The sequence below is a fragment of the Chlamydotis macqueenii genome, chromosome 2 (assembly GCF_036417535.1).
Source record: "Chlamydotis macqueenii isolate bChlMac1 chromosome 2, bChlMac1.mat, whole genome shotgun sequence".
Classification (NCBI taxonomy): Eukaryota; Metazoa; Chordata; class Aves; order Otidiformes; family Otididae; genus Chlamydotis; species Chlamydotis macqueenii.
The window spans coordinates 22,538,104-22,554,987 of NC_141557.1; the positions used below are offsets into that span (position 1 = coordinate 22,538,104).

General features: G+C 38.4%; 1 protein-coding gene across 3 annotated transcripts in view; it reads right to left on the minus strand.

The window, feature by feature from the left end:
* Positions 1-16,884, minus strand: part of ABCB1 (ATP binding cassette subfamily B member 1) — a 61,337-nt gene that overhangs the window by 27,396 nt on the left and 17,057 nt on the right. For all 3 annotated transcript variants that reach the window (XM_086742240.1, XM_086742238.1, XM_086742239.1), the window contains 7 exons: positions 13,518-13,581; positions 8,462-8,653; positions 7,552-7,723; positions 6,444-6,568; positions 5,495-5,666; positions 3,215-3,328; positions 2,110-2,220 (listed from right to left, as the gene is read on the minus strand). In XM_086742240.1, coding sequence (XP_086598366.1) covers positions 2,110-2,220; positions 3,215-3,328; positions 5,495-5,666; positions 6,444-6,568; positions 7,552-7,723; positions 8,462-8,653; positions 13,518-13,581 — 950 coding nt within the window. The remainder of the gene's footprint in view (positions 1-2,109; positions 2,221-3,214; positions 3,329-5,494; positions 5,667-6,443; positions 6,569-7,551; positions 7,724-8,461; positions 8,654-13,517; positions 13,582-16,884) is intronic.

Sequence of the window (16,884 nt, forward strand, 5' to 3'; positions counted from 1 at the left end):
AGCATTTCACAACCACGGAGGTATAAAGTTTTGTCTTCCTTGGACTCTTACAAAGGATAAATATAGCTCATTGGTGCCATGGAATTGCTGTTTAATTTTATTTTCAAGAATATAACCTGTATTTGGCTGTGTAGTGGGGCTGGAGAACAGACATGCAGTTAACATGTCCATGCCATGTATATTTGATTTTACCCACCTTTCTGCTTAACCTGCTCTCCTGAGTAGTGAGAAGATACAACAATAGGAATAAAGGAATAAAGTGGTTTCGTTTCTACTTTATGCAACAAAAGTCTGTACAGGAGTCTGTACAGCTTTCATTACTTTGTACAACTTCCGTGGTTGGAAATACGTATAAAATTGGAGAAAAGCATATGTTTTGCTGATTAGTCTTATAGAAGGACTAGGCTACAATGAACTATGCATACCTGAATGTCAGCATCTGGATCACGGCTAAGTGCATTTTTCCATTCTAAATGTACAGCCATGCATCGATACGTTCCAATACTCTCCCAATGTACTTCCCAGTGCTTCACAGCCCTGTGTCCTTGTCACCATCTCTTTCTTCCTAAATTTCTACCCTCAGCACTACCACTGCCTCTTCACCTTTAGTACCAATATCTGTGTGCTTTACAAGCGAAATATACGTCACTGTTTAGGAACAAGAGGCATAGACAAATCATAACTTTAAGTATGTCTTATTTTGCTGTAATGTTTTCAGACCAAACAAGAAGGCCAACATAACAGCTGAAAATTTATTAAGCAGTCTTATTTAATCTTCTGGTCATAATGCTATATATCATTTAGTCTATAGACATTGTATAGAACAACTCAAACAAATCTAATGTAAATAAAGTAGCAAATAGAAGTTGATCTAAAACCTGTGGAATACCACTGATTTCAGTGGACTGTTGATCAGAGCCTTTTTCCTATACCAAAATAAAATCCATAAATAAACTCATTTAGGCTGTTTGTAACAACTTAAATCAAACAAAGGAGAGAGAGTAAGGACAGCAAATAAATCAGTCTAGTGAGATAGGAAGTAACTTTCAGTCTTCATCGTGCCTGTCGGTTAGTTTGCTGCACTTAATCATGTTGAAAAGAAGAGTTAACTCAAAAGTCAGGTCGATTAAACTTAGGCAGAAATAAACTACCCTGAGTTATTTGACCTCCTCATTTTTCTCTTTATTAGAATTTATGAAATATCTACTAAGTGTTTGGTGTAGCCTTAACTTCCTATAATTATTATCTCTGAAACCATGGAGGAGAAATATCTATTTGTATTGCACCTGTATAAACTTATAAAATAATGCACTGAGATCATAGTTGTTTTTTTCATTTGTATCTCTATTTGAAGAAAAATCAAGCACATTCACTTTATTCACTTTCTTCATAGAAGAAAAAGCCAAAATATGTAACGTATTTATGAGTAAAAATGGCTTAAAAAGAAAGCTCTATGTCTTTCCTTTCTGCCTATCAAAAGTAAGAAAGACTCTTTTATCAAGATCAGTGATTTTTCTTCAAGGTAGGGAAGGAAATAGTTACATAGTGCAAAGACACTCTTCATGAAAATATTTTCAGAAATCATTCAAATGTCTTCCACCTCCACTGCATTAAGACTCTGGATTTATGACAGTGCTTTAAAAAGCAAACTTTTTCTCTGTCTAGACAGACAAATACAGATTCTGATCTCTATTCCATATATAACAAGCCCTTGATGGATCTGCTTTCTTTAACTGGTGAGATATAGTCTTAACAGAGCTGCATCACAGGTACTTTTGAAACCCACTATCTCATTATTATTACTATACACAAACACTTGGGTTAGATGCATAAATTTAGATCCTGACAGCAATAAATCTTTAAGTTTTACTGCATAGCCACATTGACTATAGCTTTAGACAGAAAATTATTCATAAAACTTAACATGTTTAGCTAATGTGTAAACAATTCTAGCTAAAAACACTGTGATGGCAAAGTAGTTTTATATACATGAGAGAATGAACTCGGAATTGTTATATTTTCAACAAAATTTTATTAATGTGACATTTTTTTCCTAACAAACGATCCATGTATTTAACTGTAAAATGGATAAAGTTTCATTTACAGTACCTCAACATCTGGTCTGGATGGATAATTGAAGTAAACATTTTGTAATTCCAAGTTCCCTTTAATGTGGTCTGGTTTGTAACCTGCCTCTGAATAACTGTCAATTTGAGGTTCCTGTGCAAAATAAAATACAAAATAAAGAAAAAAAAAAAAAAGAAAAAAACCCAACTTATTTCCTAATAATTTTTTTCATAAAAAGCCCTAGTGTGCACCATTATTCTGCAGAGATATTAAATGTAATTTTAAAGTAATCTAAGTGAGATTTCTGAAACATGCAAATTGCATGATGTTTTGCTGCCTTCTTACTAGATTGATGATCCGCTCGTGCAAGAAAACGTTTGTAATTTCTCCACTTAAGTTTTTGTGTGAATTTAGTACATTGTCTTCAAGACTGTACCCACAGCTAACTGCAATTTGAGATTCATTTCACTGCCTGAGGATTAACCTGAATAGATCATCTGCAATGAGCTGTTCATACTCTGTTCATTTATAGCTTTGCCCTTTCTGCTGAAACAATTTGTTACCATTAAGTAGAAATGGAGTTCTTAATTATCACTGGTTTTGCTTCTGTCCAGGGCCGGTCTAGAACTTGAAGCATGTCTTAACAATAATCCAAAACATGCAATTGCATTTCATAGAGCTCCATTAGCTAGTAAAATCACAGCGTCCCTGATTTCAGACTCTCTTGGCAATTGAAGTACATATCCAGGTTAGCAGGTTGTGTTTTACTGATTTGCCAACATTCACGCTACTGGTGGTGTCACTGATACCTTGAAACCTATGCTCATATACCTACATCAGCTGTAATCACGTATCTATGTTGCACCATAGATGTGCTCTTCCTGATAAAACATTAAAGGATACCTCCAACACCAAGTGATTCAGAGATCCCATACTTTTACCTCTGAAGCAAGAACTAATAACTCTAGAAGACAAAGAGGAACTGACTAATACTAATTATACATTATATCTGCTTTTATGTTTATATTTATGCTTATTTTACGCACTGTTGTTTACTCTCACTAACTTCATACCCATAAATAGTTCCTGCACTTTAAAAAGAAGGATCTCTCAGTTTTGAAATGAGAGTGAAGGCAAAGATACTCACATTGTCTATGATATTAAAGACTGTATAAGCAGCTCCTCTTGCACTAGCAAATGCCTCTATGCTTGGAGCAGTCTGTCCAATACTGAAAGCTCCGATCAATACAGAAAAAAAGACCTGAAAGAAATGTTTATGGTGACATATATAAATTCTTATTTAAGCAACAAATTACATTCATTTATTTACATTACATATCTTTGGGTCAGGAGACTCCATGTTGGTTAATGGAAGTTTAAGGAACCTAAAATTATAGGAAAAAAAATGAAAGGGTCCCTCTGAAACAGAGAAAAATATTAAGAAAAGGGCTTTTTAAGATTCAGCTGAGAACTGAGTTCCTGCACAATGTGAATGTTACAAACACATTGATAAGAAGTGAATCAATGCAAAATCTATGCCAAAAATGAATAATTACACTTAATGTCTCAGGACTTATTGTACTAATTCATTCTTTGGCAAAAGATGTTCCAAAGAACAGCAGGTATATTGCATATCTTCCAATGGAACAAAGACAAATATGCAAAGGACTGTCATTCAGCTTTCAAAGTGACAGTGAAATAGAAGTATGCAAATCTAACTTCCCCATCACAAAGTGATAAAGGGTCCCTCTGCGAGTGTGAGCAAACAAGGAAAAATAGAAAAAGAAAAAATGTATTATTTTCTCAGAGAAGAGTACTTTATTGCTTTCAGCAATATAATAATAAAAATACATTGCTCAGAGATCGTAATAACAGCTATAGTATGTCAGAGCAAAGGTTCATCACACCCATCATCTTCTCTCCAGCAGTGGTTATTCTCAGATGTGATACCCAATAAGGTAACATCCTCCAGTCCATGTTATAAAAACATGATTCCATTTAACTACAGCATAGACAACAGAAACTGAGAATAATTTGAACTGAAAAAATTACACACAAGGGTATGAACCTCACTGAGATGTTCTGTATGCCAGCCTGCCTGCCTTTAAAAATATAGGCAGGTTCAAAAGAGCAAATAGCACATATCAGAGCCATTTTTTTTGCAAAGTTCAGTGATTCATAAATTAAAAAAAAAAGCAGGTTGTTTAAAAAAGATATAAGTATATACATATGGTTGCCTGGCAGGATTTCATCATGGTTAACAAAGTTATTCTTCTGCCATGGTTTAACCCCAGCTAGCAACTAGCTACCACACAGCTGCTTGCTCACTCCTTCCCCCTCCACTGGAGTGAGAGAGGAGAACTGGAAATAAAAATGGTAAAACTTGTGGGTTGAGATAAAGACAGTTTAATAGGACAGCAAAGGAAGAAATAATAATAATAATAATAGAATATACAAAACAAGTGATGGACAAGGCAATTGCCCACCACCCAGTGGCTGATGCCCAGGACATCCCCAAGCAGCAATTCACGCCCTGCCTGGCCAACTCTCCAGTTTATATAATGAGCATGGTGTTATGTAGTATGAACTTCCCTTTGGCCAGCTGGGGTCAGCTGTCCTGGCTATATTCCTTCCCAGCTTCTCGTCCACCTCTCTGCTGGCAGAGCATGGGAACCTGAAAAGTCCTTGACTTGGTATAAACACTACTTAGCAGCAACTAAAAATTTCAGTGTGTTATCAATATTAATCTCCTACTAAATCCATAACATAGCACTATACCAGCTACTAAGAAGAAAAATTAACTCTAGCCCAGCCCAAATCAGGACATCTTCTTACCATATTTGTTTGATATCTCATCCCAAATTCAAATGGAAAGAGAAGAATTTAAGTTATAACTTATAGTTTTCTTCCTTTGGTTAGATAGTGATATATTTCCTAGGCACGAGTATGTGTTTCTCCCCCTCGATTTCTAAAAATACTGAGAAGTGATTCCAGGCTCTTATGGTGCAAAATATAAGAAAAGTATCAATAAAATGACAACAGCTAAAAAAAAAACTATTTGCTTCTGCACTCTGAATATATATTTAGTCATACAAACCTGAAAACAAATAGCAACTAGGAAGGGTACTGTACTTCAGATTTTCATTTAACTGTTTCTGTATCAGTCTGATCTTATGGAAGTGAGAAAAGATGTAGAAGAAGTTGAAAATAATCTATGTTTTATTTGACTTGATGTAGGTTTTGAGATACTATAGAACCAACATGTGGAGTTATGTGGTGAGAATCTTTTTGTGAAGAAGAAGGGATGCTATTTTGCCGATTTTGGCACATAATTGTTATTAAACTCAAATAAGTTCCAAATATATACTTTAATGTATTTTCTTTAGTATTTCTCATTATTATTTGGAATTTACTCATTAATACTTACTGTAAGAACCTTGCCAATGGTGTAATCATCACTTAAGACCAAGGTAGTTCCATACCAGAAGGCCAGTGCATATGATGCATATATCAGTAAGAAAGCAGCACCCATAGAAATATTTGCTGTAATTGCCTTTTTTATTCCAATCTTTTTAGCATCTTCTAAATTTTTATGGTATCTGGAAGAAAGATAGAAGTCCAAAATAGACTCAGACTTGTACCATGGCATACAGCACCAAAAACTCTGTGGATGAATTAGAAAAAAGAATGCTGACAAAGTACAACAAGATATGTATAAAAAATATAACCCTAAGACTGTATAAAGGTAAGCTTAGTAGTCAGGCACAGAGACTTTAAGGTAACTCCAAAAAAGGCCAACATCAGGTCAACCTGGTGCATAGAAAAAAAAAAAAGGGCATTGCAGTTCAGGGACTTGTGTTCAAGTTCCTTAAATAACCTGCAGGTCAGTGAACTTTGACCGTGAACTATTCATTATAAGTTCTGAGATTATAATTGTTAGCTTAAGATAAAAGGTTAAAATATATCACAAGAACGATGTTTTACAGTATAGTGGAAATAGAAACATTGTTTATTAGTACCTTCACAACAACTACTGAGTAATCAGATTGCCAAGGATACCATCATCTCTTCTCATGGCAGGGCCTTTTTTTTTGTCTAAAGCTCTCACTGTGATGTTTGAAGTAGTTTGTACACTTTCAAAAGTAGATACAGTTTATCAACTTCTTTTGTCATTTTCTAGAAAAAATAACTAATTGTCTTTCAACATGTAGTGGAACTCATAAGAGCCTGTAACAATTTCCCACTACCTAAAAAAGCAGGAATCACAAGACTTACTTGCTTTGACAGATTTTGAACAGCAAAGATACAAGAAAATTTCAAACCATCTGAAGTGAGTACTTTTAAAATCAGCTGATGAAAGCAAACATTGCTCTTACCTTTTAATTTCTTTTTCCTGTCCTCCAAAAGCTATTACAGTACGGACTGCTGCCAGAACTTCCTCTGCAACAGCACCTGCTTTTGCATATGCAGCTTGTTCTTTGTCAGTGAAAGCAGAGAGAACCTAATGCAGGATCAATTATTTTTACTTCAGAAAAACAGAATGAGCTCAAGCACCTCATAATGGCTTTTATCACAGTTACTTTCTTCCAGTATGAAGCCTTTTGTTTATATTATGTATATATTCAGTATCAAAATCCTTAAGTCCACTATGAATTCAACATTATCCATTCTCAGCAACTAAGGCATGAATTTTCCACTCTGCTTTCACTCAGTGCAGGAGATTAGATGACTACTCATACTGAGCTGGTGTGGCTCTCCTCAGGCAGATCTCCTCAGGTCATTCTCATCTCTGGCAATGTTAGCTAGAGGGCTCCATAGCTTACATTAATTGGCCACAGTCCATCAAGACTCTTAGCTAGCAGATATGTAGCACATGCTTCTCCACTCCTACCATTTCCACAATACACTCACTGAAGACAGAGAAGGCTTACATGATCTTTGAAATATAAGGGAAATAAAATACTATAAAATCTGAAGGCTTCCAAACTACAAATATAAGTCACTCCAATTTCATGGTAATTTAGTACTTCTCTTACCTAAGTCTGTCTAAAATTTCTTACCAAAGCTGTTAACAACTCTGAAAACAAACTCTGTGTCTGAGATCAAGGCTTGGTCTAATTTATTCACTTGTTTTTCAGGAGGTGCAATTATTCCTGTCAACTGAAAAAGTACTCATGTGGATGAAGTTTCAGAGTTACAGATGTAGATTCTACTCGTACATCTTGCTTCCTTCGCTATACAAAAATATTCTATATTGCCAGAAACAGCTTCAAATCAGACAATTCTGTCCAATCTACGGGAATTATAATAAACTACATGAGGGTACTTACATACAGTTCATCTAAGAGCTTATGTGCATAGACGTTGTCTAAAGCTAGAACTGTTCTAAGCAATACATTCTAAAAGTAAGAATTACAGATATGTAGATTTATTTCATTATGTCTCATTAATATAAAACCTGATACTGGATGTATGTTAACCTACCTTTGCCCAGAGGGCTGCTGAAAGTCCCAGGACAGGACTGACTGCTAGTATTACAAGGGTTAATTTCCATCCTCTTATGAGACCAACAATAAATCCTGTTGCAAATGTTGCTACTGCTTGCACAAGCAATCCAATTTTATCACCTATTCCTTCATTAATCTTGGAGACATCACTGAAAAACAAATTACATCCAGACAGAAAGGAAAACATAGAAAGCACAGGAAAGCTTTTCAGTTTTGTTACATGGGCAACTGTATAGAGGACAATCTTTATTATTCAATGACTTCCAAACACCAGTTTGCTTCAAGATAAAGCACTACATGGCGTAGTCGAGGAAAATGTCATATTTCTTGTGAAAATGTAAACCTGGTTTGTCTGAAAAGGCTGAAATTCTGACTACAGTGCAAAGTTACTCTCACTTTCTTAATTCCAAAGTTTTGATCTGTTTGGAAACTGTGGGATATCTGGAAAAAAAAAAAGATAGAGCCTTTCGTGTACGCAAAGAGAAAGGAATAGCCTGTTATGCAGTTAAAGCTGTTCACAATGCTGCAGTCAGTTAGCACTCTATTCAGTCCTCAGTGTGCCCAGAAATTAACTATGTATTCTCTTCATGGGGGTAATTTCATAGGCTGGGCTTTACTCATCCTCAGAGTTCAAGGGAACTTATCAAAATGCTTTTTGGATATCCTTATGACAGTCCAGTATCAGAAGTATTAGAAGTACAGTCTCTGAGACTCTCCATGAGAAAACTTGAGAACTTCATTTGACAATGAAATAATTAAATTTAATTTCACAGTGAAATTTAATTTAACAATTAAATAATTAAATTTAAAAACAAAAAATAAAAAAATTGTCTCTCATACATGCTTAATAAGATGAAATAACATTGGGAAAAGAACAGTATACTTACTCTAGAAGACGTGTGGTAAGTTCTCCTGCGTCATTTACATCAAACCATCCAATTTCCTGTCTCATAATTGCATGAAAAAATTTTTCTCTAATTTTTTTTATTTGCCGCCCTGCTGCTAGGGTCCAAAATGAAGTCTGGATATAAGCAGCAAGAAGAACACCAGCTGCTATTGCAGAATAGTAGTATGCATATCTGAAAGAAAAAAAACAAGCAAGATCCTCTGAAACTAGTTTTAATTACCTTGCTAGTCAGTATTTAGCTTGATGCTTACTTCTTCTGTTTCAGACCTGAATTAGAGTTTATATGTTTATACTAGAGTTGACACTTCTCTGTAAAACTTGCAAAGTTTTATATGAGTAGTATTTAATCTCAGTTTTCAGATATGTAATAAACAAAACAAAGCTATTGTTAGACAGGAATTACTTTTTGTTAATATAGAATCATAGAATCATAGAATGGTTAGGGTTGGAAGGGACCTTCAAAGGTCATCTAGTCCAACCCCCCTGCAAGGAGCAGGGACATCCCCAACTAGATCAGGTTATTCAGAGCCTCATCCAACCTGGCCTTGAACGTTTCCAGGGATGGGGCCTCCACCTTTCTGGGCAACCCGTTCCAGTGTTCTATAACTCGCATCGTAAAAAATTTTTTCCTAATTTCTAATCTAAATCTACCCCACTCTATTTTAAAACCATTACCTCTCGTCCTATCGCAACAGGCCCTACTAAGCAGCCTTTCCCCATCTTTCTTGTAGGCCCCCTTGAGGTACTGGAAGACCGCTATCAGGTCTCCCCGGAGCCTCCTCTTCTCCAGGCTGAACAGCCCCAACTCTCTCAGCCTGTCCTCATAAGAGAGGTGCTCCAGCCCTTTTATCATCTTCATGGCCCTCCTCTGGACCTTCTCCAACTGGTCCATGTCCTTCTTGTGTTGGGGGCTCCAGAACTGGACACAGTACTCCAGGTGGGGTCTCACCAGGGCAGAGTAGAGGGGGAGAATCACCTCCCTCGACCTGCTGGCCACACTTCTCTTGATGCAGCCCAGGATGCGGTTGGCCTTCTGGGCCGCAAGGGCGCATTGCCTGCTCATGTTAAGCTTCTCATCCACCAGCACACCCAAGTCCTTCTCCTCAGGGCTGCTCTCAATCCATTCCCCGCTAGCCTGTATTTGTGCCTGGGATTGCCATGACCCAGGTGCAGGACCTTGCACTTGGCCTGGTTGAACTTCATGAGGCTGGCACGGGCCCACCTCTCCAGCCAGTCAAGGTCCCTCTGGATAGCATCCCTCCCTTCCAGCGTGTCGATGGCACGACACAACTTGGTGTCGTCGGCGAACTTGCTGAGGGTGCACTCTATCCCACTGTCCATGTCGCCGACAAAGATGTTGAACAGGGCTGGGCCCAGCACGGACCCCTGAGGGACGCCACTCGTGACTGGTCTCCACATGGACATTGAGCCGTTGACCACCACTCTCTGAGTGGAGTGCGGCCATCCAGCCAACTCCTTATCCACTGAGTGGTCCGTCCATCAAACCCATGTCTCTCTAGTTTAGAGAGAAGGATGTCGTGCGGGACAGTGTCAAAAGCTTTGCACAAGTCCAGGTAGATGATGTCAGTTGCTCGTCCCTTGTCCACCGATGCCGTCACCCCGTCATAGAAGGCCACCAAATTGGTCAGTCACGATCTGCCCTTGGTGAAGCCATGTTGGCTGTCACCAACCACCTCCTTGCTCTCCATGTGCCTTAGCATGGTTTCCAGGAGAATCTGCTCCATGACCTTGCCAGGCACAGAGGTGAGGCTGACCGGCCTGTAGTAGTATATATTTTCTCATAAGATTGTTTTAGAACTATATTTTAGAGATAATATCCTTTTCACTTAAATGTATCATTTCCAAAAACTCTGTAACATTTTTGTTTTAACACATATAGACAGATCTAATGATATTTACCCATATTCACACACATATTTACATCATACAACATGCCTATCTATATAAGTATATATATGCCTTGATGCTTTAAATATTTCCCGGTTTGAGAATACTATATATAGTATTACTATATATACATTGACATCAGAATCAGTTACAGGTGAACTTAAACCAGAAAAATGTAACTGAACTGATGCCCTGTTTGTAAAACATGGCTAAATATTTGTGGTGCAGATTACATGTGATTGTAAGAGTGCATGTATATAAAAGGAAATAATTAGCCAAAGCAAAAAGCTTTAGAACTCTTAGGACACTCACTCACATGTAGTAAGTTAAGCATACTGATTCATTAGAACTGTAGCATGAAACTTGGCAGGAGCAAACTGCAGGAATCTGTGTGCAAATGCTCTGCTCAAAAAAGGAGAGAACGGCTTTAAAAATGAAACTTTTCAAATTTTAATGCAGTCTTTTTTTGTGGCTAGGATACCATATAGTTTAATCACGAACTTTGGAACTATAGTCATTATGAAATGAGCTTTATCTAAGCTGTTTAATAAAAATGGGTTAATGCCTAACTGAGTGCCGGTTAGTTGAATATTGACTTCAATCATACTCGGGTCCGTTAAGACTCTCCACACCAAACTAAAACCAAGAACACGGCTTCAAAATTCAGCAGTAATTACTTTAGGCAATTACTTTATGATGTTACATCACTTCAAAGAATTGGTTTATGCTTGGATTTTGTTTCATGACAAATTGTATCAAAAGGGATCGATATCTTTGACAGATTCCATGCTGATAAAACATATTCTGTAAATTCACTGCTGAAACTTAACAGAGAGTAAATGCTCACTGCATTGTAAAATAATGATTCTTTTTCTCTTGAGAAATAGTTAGGGTTTAGGCAAACTGTTGTTTCAGTAATAAACATAACCAAGTCCACGGGTATAGTTCAGTACTTGAACACATCTGTGTGAGAACTTTGCCCTTGTAAACAATTTTTGTTATTATTTGACCTGCTGGTAGGTGTTCTTAGAGAGACAAGGCGTGGGTACAAATAGCTGCTTCTTCAAACCAGTGAAAACACTAACTCAAGGCTCTATCTGGAAACTTTAGAAAAGATAACTTATTCCTGTGCTACTAATAAGTAATACATTCCTCATTCAACAGTTTGTTTCTAAAGAGAAACTCAGGCTGCTTTTTGTTCATACTTGTACTTTGAGTTAATGTCTAAACGACAAGGTGGCATGCATGATGTTAAACACAAGATCTCCCTCAAACATCTCTTAGGGTCATAAGAACAGGCAGTTCTGAACATTTAGATGTTGATGTAGATCTATATTCACATTTACATTTTCTTTGTGTCAGCATGTCTGTTTTCTTGTACTCTTTGTTCTTTCAGCAGTCGTGACTCGTAGACAACAGCCCACTGAGGACAGTGGGAGGATTCCTATTGTTTTTAGATAAGATTATGTGGTATCAGTCTAGAGATTAAAAGAATCCCAAACCATTAATCAAAAATAGTTCTGATTGATCGTTGGTCTAAAAGACTTATAAATGACACACTGATTTACACACTACTCCTGTGCTATAAGGGCCAGTAATACCCTGTGTAATTCTAGTACATCCTGCTCTGAAAAAACAGGTTAGATATGCTTGAGTAGAAAAAAAAAAAATAAAATATGTAGATTTTAAAGCTGTGTCATTACTTTCATTTAAAAATAGAAAACACTAACACAAATATCTTTAAAATTAAGATAAATTAATAAGAGCAAGTGATACAGTTTTAAAGGCAATCCAACCATAAGACCAGTTACCAGAATGAGATAATTAAATAGGTAGAAATATAGAGAATCATTAACTGCAACAGAGAAAATAAATCAGGTATTTTTTTTACATTTGCAAGAATAACAGAACACTCAATTAAATTCAAATTACCTAATTTTACATTTTAACAGGAATTGCTGTTTAAATTACACTTTATAAAACTACTGGAGTTGTCAAAATATATGCTGGAGTTTGAGATCTCAGTGAGTTTCAGAAAAGGAATTCTATAATTGCATATGTAGTAAGAACAACTATTTTTAAAGTTCCTTTAGAATAAACATAAGACAAACTTCTAAAATGTTGTGCAATGAGGCATCAGGTATTTACTAAACACAGGACAGTTACCGTAACTTTTTTTTGGTGTAAACAGATTTTTTCTTTTAAATTAGAAACTTAACTACTTAAGCTAAATGATCTATAAGTTTACAGTCCAGTATTACCAGAAATTACAATGCACTTCAATACAAAACAGCAAAAGTTACTAGAGTGAATGCCTTATCCCCTTCTCTTCAGAAAAGACAATTGCCTTGAAGGCCTCGTCAACATTCCTGAAATCTCAGAAGTTTTTCAATACCTAATGAAGAACAGACTTCAACCTGGAGAACAGAAGCTGAAGTGGTACAAGAAAATGCACATGATGATAGACATTCTGCATAAACCAAATCCATGAACAGTGGTTAATAAAACCCCTTACCAAAACATTATCCATTGGCAGCTGATGTTTCTGTTTATTTGCCCTTCTCTTTATGAAGCTTTGTAGCAGAAGCACCTACTGACAATTGTCTTCTGCTACTGCCAGCTCTAGAATGCTAGATTTCAGGTTGTGTATAACCTAACCCCCTATTTCTGTAGTCCAAGTAATTTAGTTGAACTTGATGCTTTGGTATCAAAGTAGATACTATCTAGCAATTTTGATTCTGCTTTTTATCAGTGAATCACCCAAGCTCAGGGTATTGATGGGTGATAATATAATTTTTTATCATAACAATCACTGTTCATAAATTCACAGGAAGGAAGAAGGAAGGAAATGCAGATGGCATTGGGACACAGAGCTCCCCTGAAAAGGGAGTGGGATGGCTGAGACCGAGAGATTACAGGGAAACTTGTGAATAGCTTGGCACGTTCAAGAATACTCCCAGTGCCTCAAAAAATCTCATATGCAAATCTTTAGTTACATACATTATTCAATCAACCATTGCTTTTATGTTGTTCAAAGTATGCAAAACATCTGTGGGAGAAGAATGGCTTGACTAGAAATGTGTGTCTACATTAAAAAAAAAGAAGAGGAAATATCAATTTGTAATTACCTTGTCATATCTTCTTCCAGCTTGCCAAGAATATTGAAAGAGGAATTCAATAAGGGAAGGTTTCCTTAGAAAGGAAGAAAACAGTGAATACTTTTAATAGAGGAAGTTTTAACAATTTTGTTTTCCTGCATGTTGTTCATAAAAGTTTGAGTTGCTACATCTCCTTTTGAATCAAGCTGATTTTAATAAAATTCAGGCTTCTATCTATTAAAAAACAATTATTATACTAATATAAAGTTAGTAATAAATCCACTGACTACAAAAATACATTGGTATAACTAGAGATTAAAAGATCTTCCTGAACATTCATTAAATGCTGTTTGGTTTTCTTCTTTCTGAAAACACAAGGCATTTGTCTGACACCAAAACCCATTAAAAATACAGGCCTAGACATTGGCATCAAATCAGTAACTGTAGATAACTTAAGGCATTATGAAAATACCGGCTATAATGTTGGTGTTGGCCCTAAAATTTTACTCCCTCACATGAGCACTTAGTGACAAATGTTTTGAAAAGACTGCAGTTGCTGTATTTTTGCATTTGCACCATAAAAATTGGATCCATTTATTGTACTTGAGAAGGAATAAAACAGAAATTGCTTGTTCTGATAAAAGCAGTATGCCCATGTTTCTGTCTTATAGCAGCATAATAAGAGCAAAAATGGATGGAGGACAGAAAATAGTCACATCCTTTATTTTTCCTGTATCACCATAGATATTTATTACAATGTTTAATAAAATTTTATTGGATAATATTTCAGGCAACAAACCTGCTCATAAGTTCAACACCTAATGTGTGGGTTCAGAGGAAAATGTAATCTGGTCTAACCATGAGTTGATATCAAAGTGACACTATCACCGCTTCCCCTTGTATCCAGCGGTGCATGCCTTCCCTCCTTTGTGTTTGATTTCTGTGAGGGGTTGACCCTGGCTGACACCAGGTCCCTACCAAAGCCGCTCTATCACTCCCCTCCTCAAATAAACGGGGGAGAGAAAATACAACAAAAGGCTCGTGGGTCAAAATAACGACAGGGAGACATTATTCACCAATTAACCATCATGGCAAAACAGACTCAACTTGGGGAAGTGAGTTTAATTTTTTACCAATCAAATCAGAGTAGGATAATGAGAAGTAAAATCAAATCTCAAAAATACCTTTACCACACCCCTCTCTTCTTCCTGGGCTTAACTTTATTTCTGAGTTCTCTGCCTCTTCCCCCTCAGCAGCACAGGGGGATAAGGAATGGGGGTTGCAGTCAGTTCATCACACGTTTCTGCTGCTCCTTCCTCTTCAGGGGGAGGACAAGAACGAGGAGAGGTATTATGCTGGACCTTGTTCTAACTAACAGGGAGGGGCTGGTGGGGAATGTGAAGCTCAAGGGCAGCCTTGGCTGCAGTGACCATGAAATGGTGGAATTGAAGATCCTTAGGGCAGCAAGGAGGGCGCGCAGCAAGCTAACTACCCTGCACTTCAGCAGAGCAGAATTTGGCCTCTTCAGGGATCTGCTTGGTAGAGTACCATGGGATAAAGCCCTGGAGGGAAGAGGGGCCCAAGAAAGCTGGCTAATATTCAAGGATCACCTTCTGCAAGCTCAGGAGTGATGCATCCCCACAAAGAGGAAGTCAGGCAAAAACATCAGGAGGCCTGCATGGATGAACAAGGAGCTACCAGACAAACTCAAATACAAAAAAAGAAGCCTACAGAGGGTGGAAGACATGGATTTGTCAGCTAGATCACTCAGTGGATAAAGAATTGGCTGGATATTCACACTCAAAGAGTTGCGGTCAATGGATTGATGTCCAAGTGGAGACCAGTGACAGGTGGCGTTCCTCAGGGATTGGTATTGAGATCGGTGCTGTTTAACATCTTTGTCGGTGACATGGACAGTGGGCTAGAGTGCACCTTCAGCAGGTTTGCTGACGACATCAAGCTGTGTAGTGCAGTTGACATGCTGGAGGGAAGAAATGCCATCCAGAAGGACCTTGACAGGCTGGAGAGGTGGGCCCATGCAAATCTCACAAAGTTCAACCAGGCCAAGTGCAAGGTCCTGTATGTGGGTTGGGGCAATCCCAAGCACAAATCCAGGCTGGGCAGAGAATGGACTGCAGGCAGCCCTGAAGAGAAGGACTTGGAGGTGCTAGTGGATGAGAAGCTCAACATGAGCTGGCAATGTGTGCTAGTGGCCCAGAAAGCTAACCGCATCCTCAGCTGCATCAAAAAAAGTGTGGCCAGCAGGTCAAGGGAGGTGATTCTGCCCGTCTACTCTGCTCTCATGGGACCCCACCTGGAGTACTGCATCCAGCTCTGGAGCCCCCAACATAAGAAGGACATAGATTTGTTGGAGTAAGTCCAGAGTTGTGCCACAAAGATGATCAGAGGGCTGGAGCACCTCTCCTATGAGGACAGGCTGAGAGAGTTGGGGCTGTTCAGCGTGGATAAAAGAAGGCTCTGGGAGTGGTCTTCCAGTACCTAAAGGGGGCTTATAGGAAAGATGGGGAGAGGGACTTTTGACAAGGACATGCAGTGATAAGACAAGGGGTAATGGCTTTAAACTGGAAGAGAGTATATTTAGATTAGATTTAAGGAAGAAATCCTTCACTGTGAGGGTGGTGAGGCACTGGAATAGGTTGCCCAGAGCAGTTGTGGATGCCCCATCCCTGGAAGTGTTCAAGGCCAGGTTGGATGGGGCTTTGAGTAACTTGGTCTAGTGGAAGGTGTCCCACCTTCTTGCAGGGGGGTTGGAACTCAATGACCTTTAAAAGTCCCTTCCAAGCCAAACCATTCTATGATTCTATGACTCCTCACACTCTTCCCCTGCTCCATCATGGGGTCTCTCCCACAGAAGACAGTCCTCCATTAACTTCTCCAACATGAGTCCTCCAACATGTGCTGCAGTTCTTCACAAACTGCTCCAGCCTTGGTCCCTTCCATGAGGTGTAGTCCTTCAAGAACAGACTTCTCCAATGTGGGTCCACTACAGGGTCACAAATCCTGCCAGCAAACCTGCTCCAGTGTGTGCTCTTCTCTCCACGGGTCCACAGGTCCTGTCAGAAATCCTGCTCCAGCATGGGCTCTCTACAGGGTCACAGCCTACTTCAGGGAAATCTACCTGCTCCAGTGGGGGGTCTTTCAGGGGCTGCAGGTGGATCTCTGCTCCTCCATGGGCCTCCATGGGCTGCAGAGGGACAGCCTGCCTCATCATGGTCTTCACCATGTGCTGCAGGGGAATCTCTGCTTTGGCGCCTGGAGCACCTCCTCTCCCTCCTTCTTCACTGACCTTGCTGTCTGTAGAGTTATTTCTCGCACATACTCTCACTCCTTTCTCTCGCTGCAGTTGCTGGGGTTTTTTTTCCTCCCTTCTTAACTA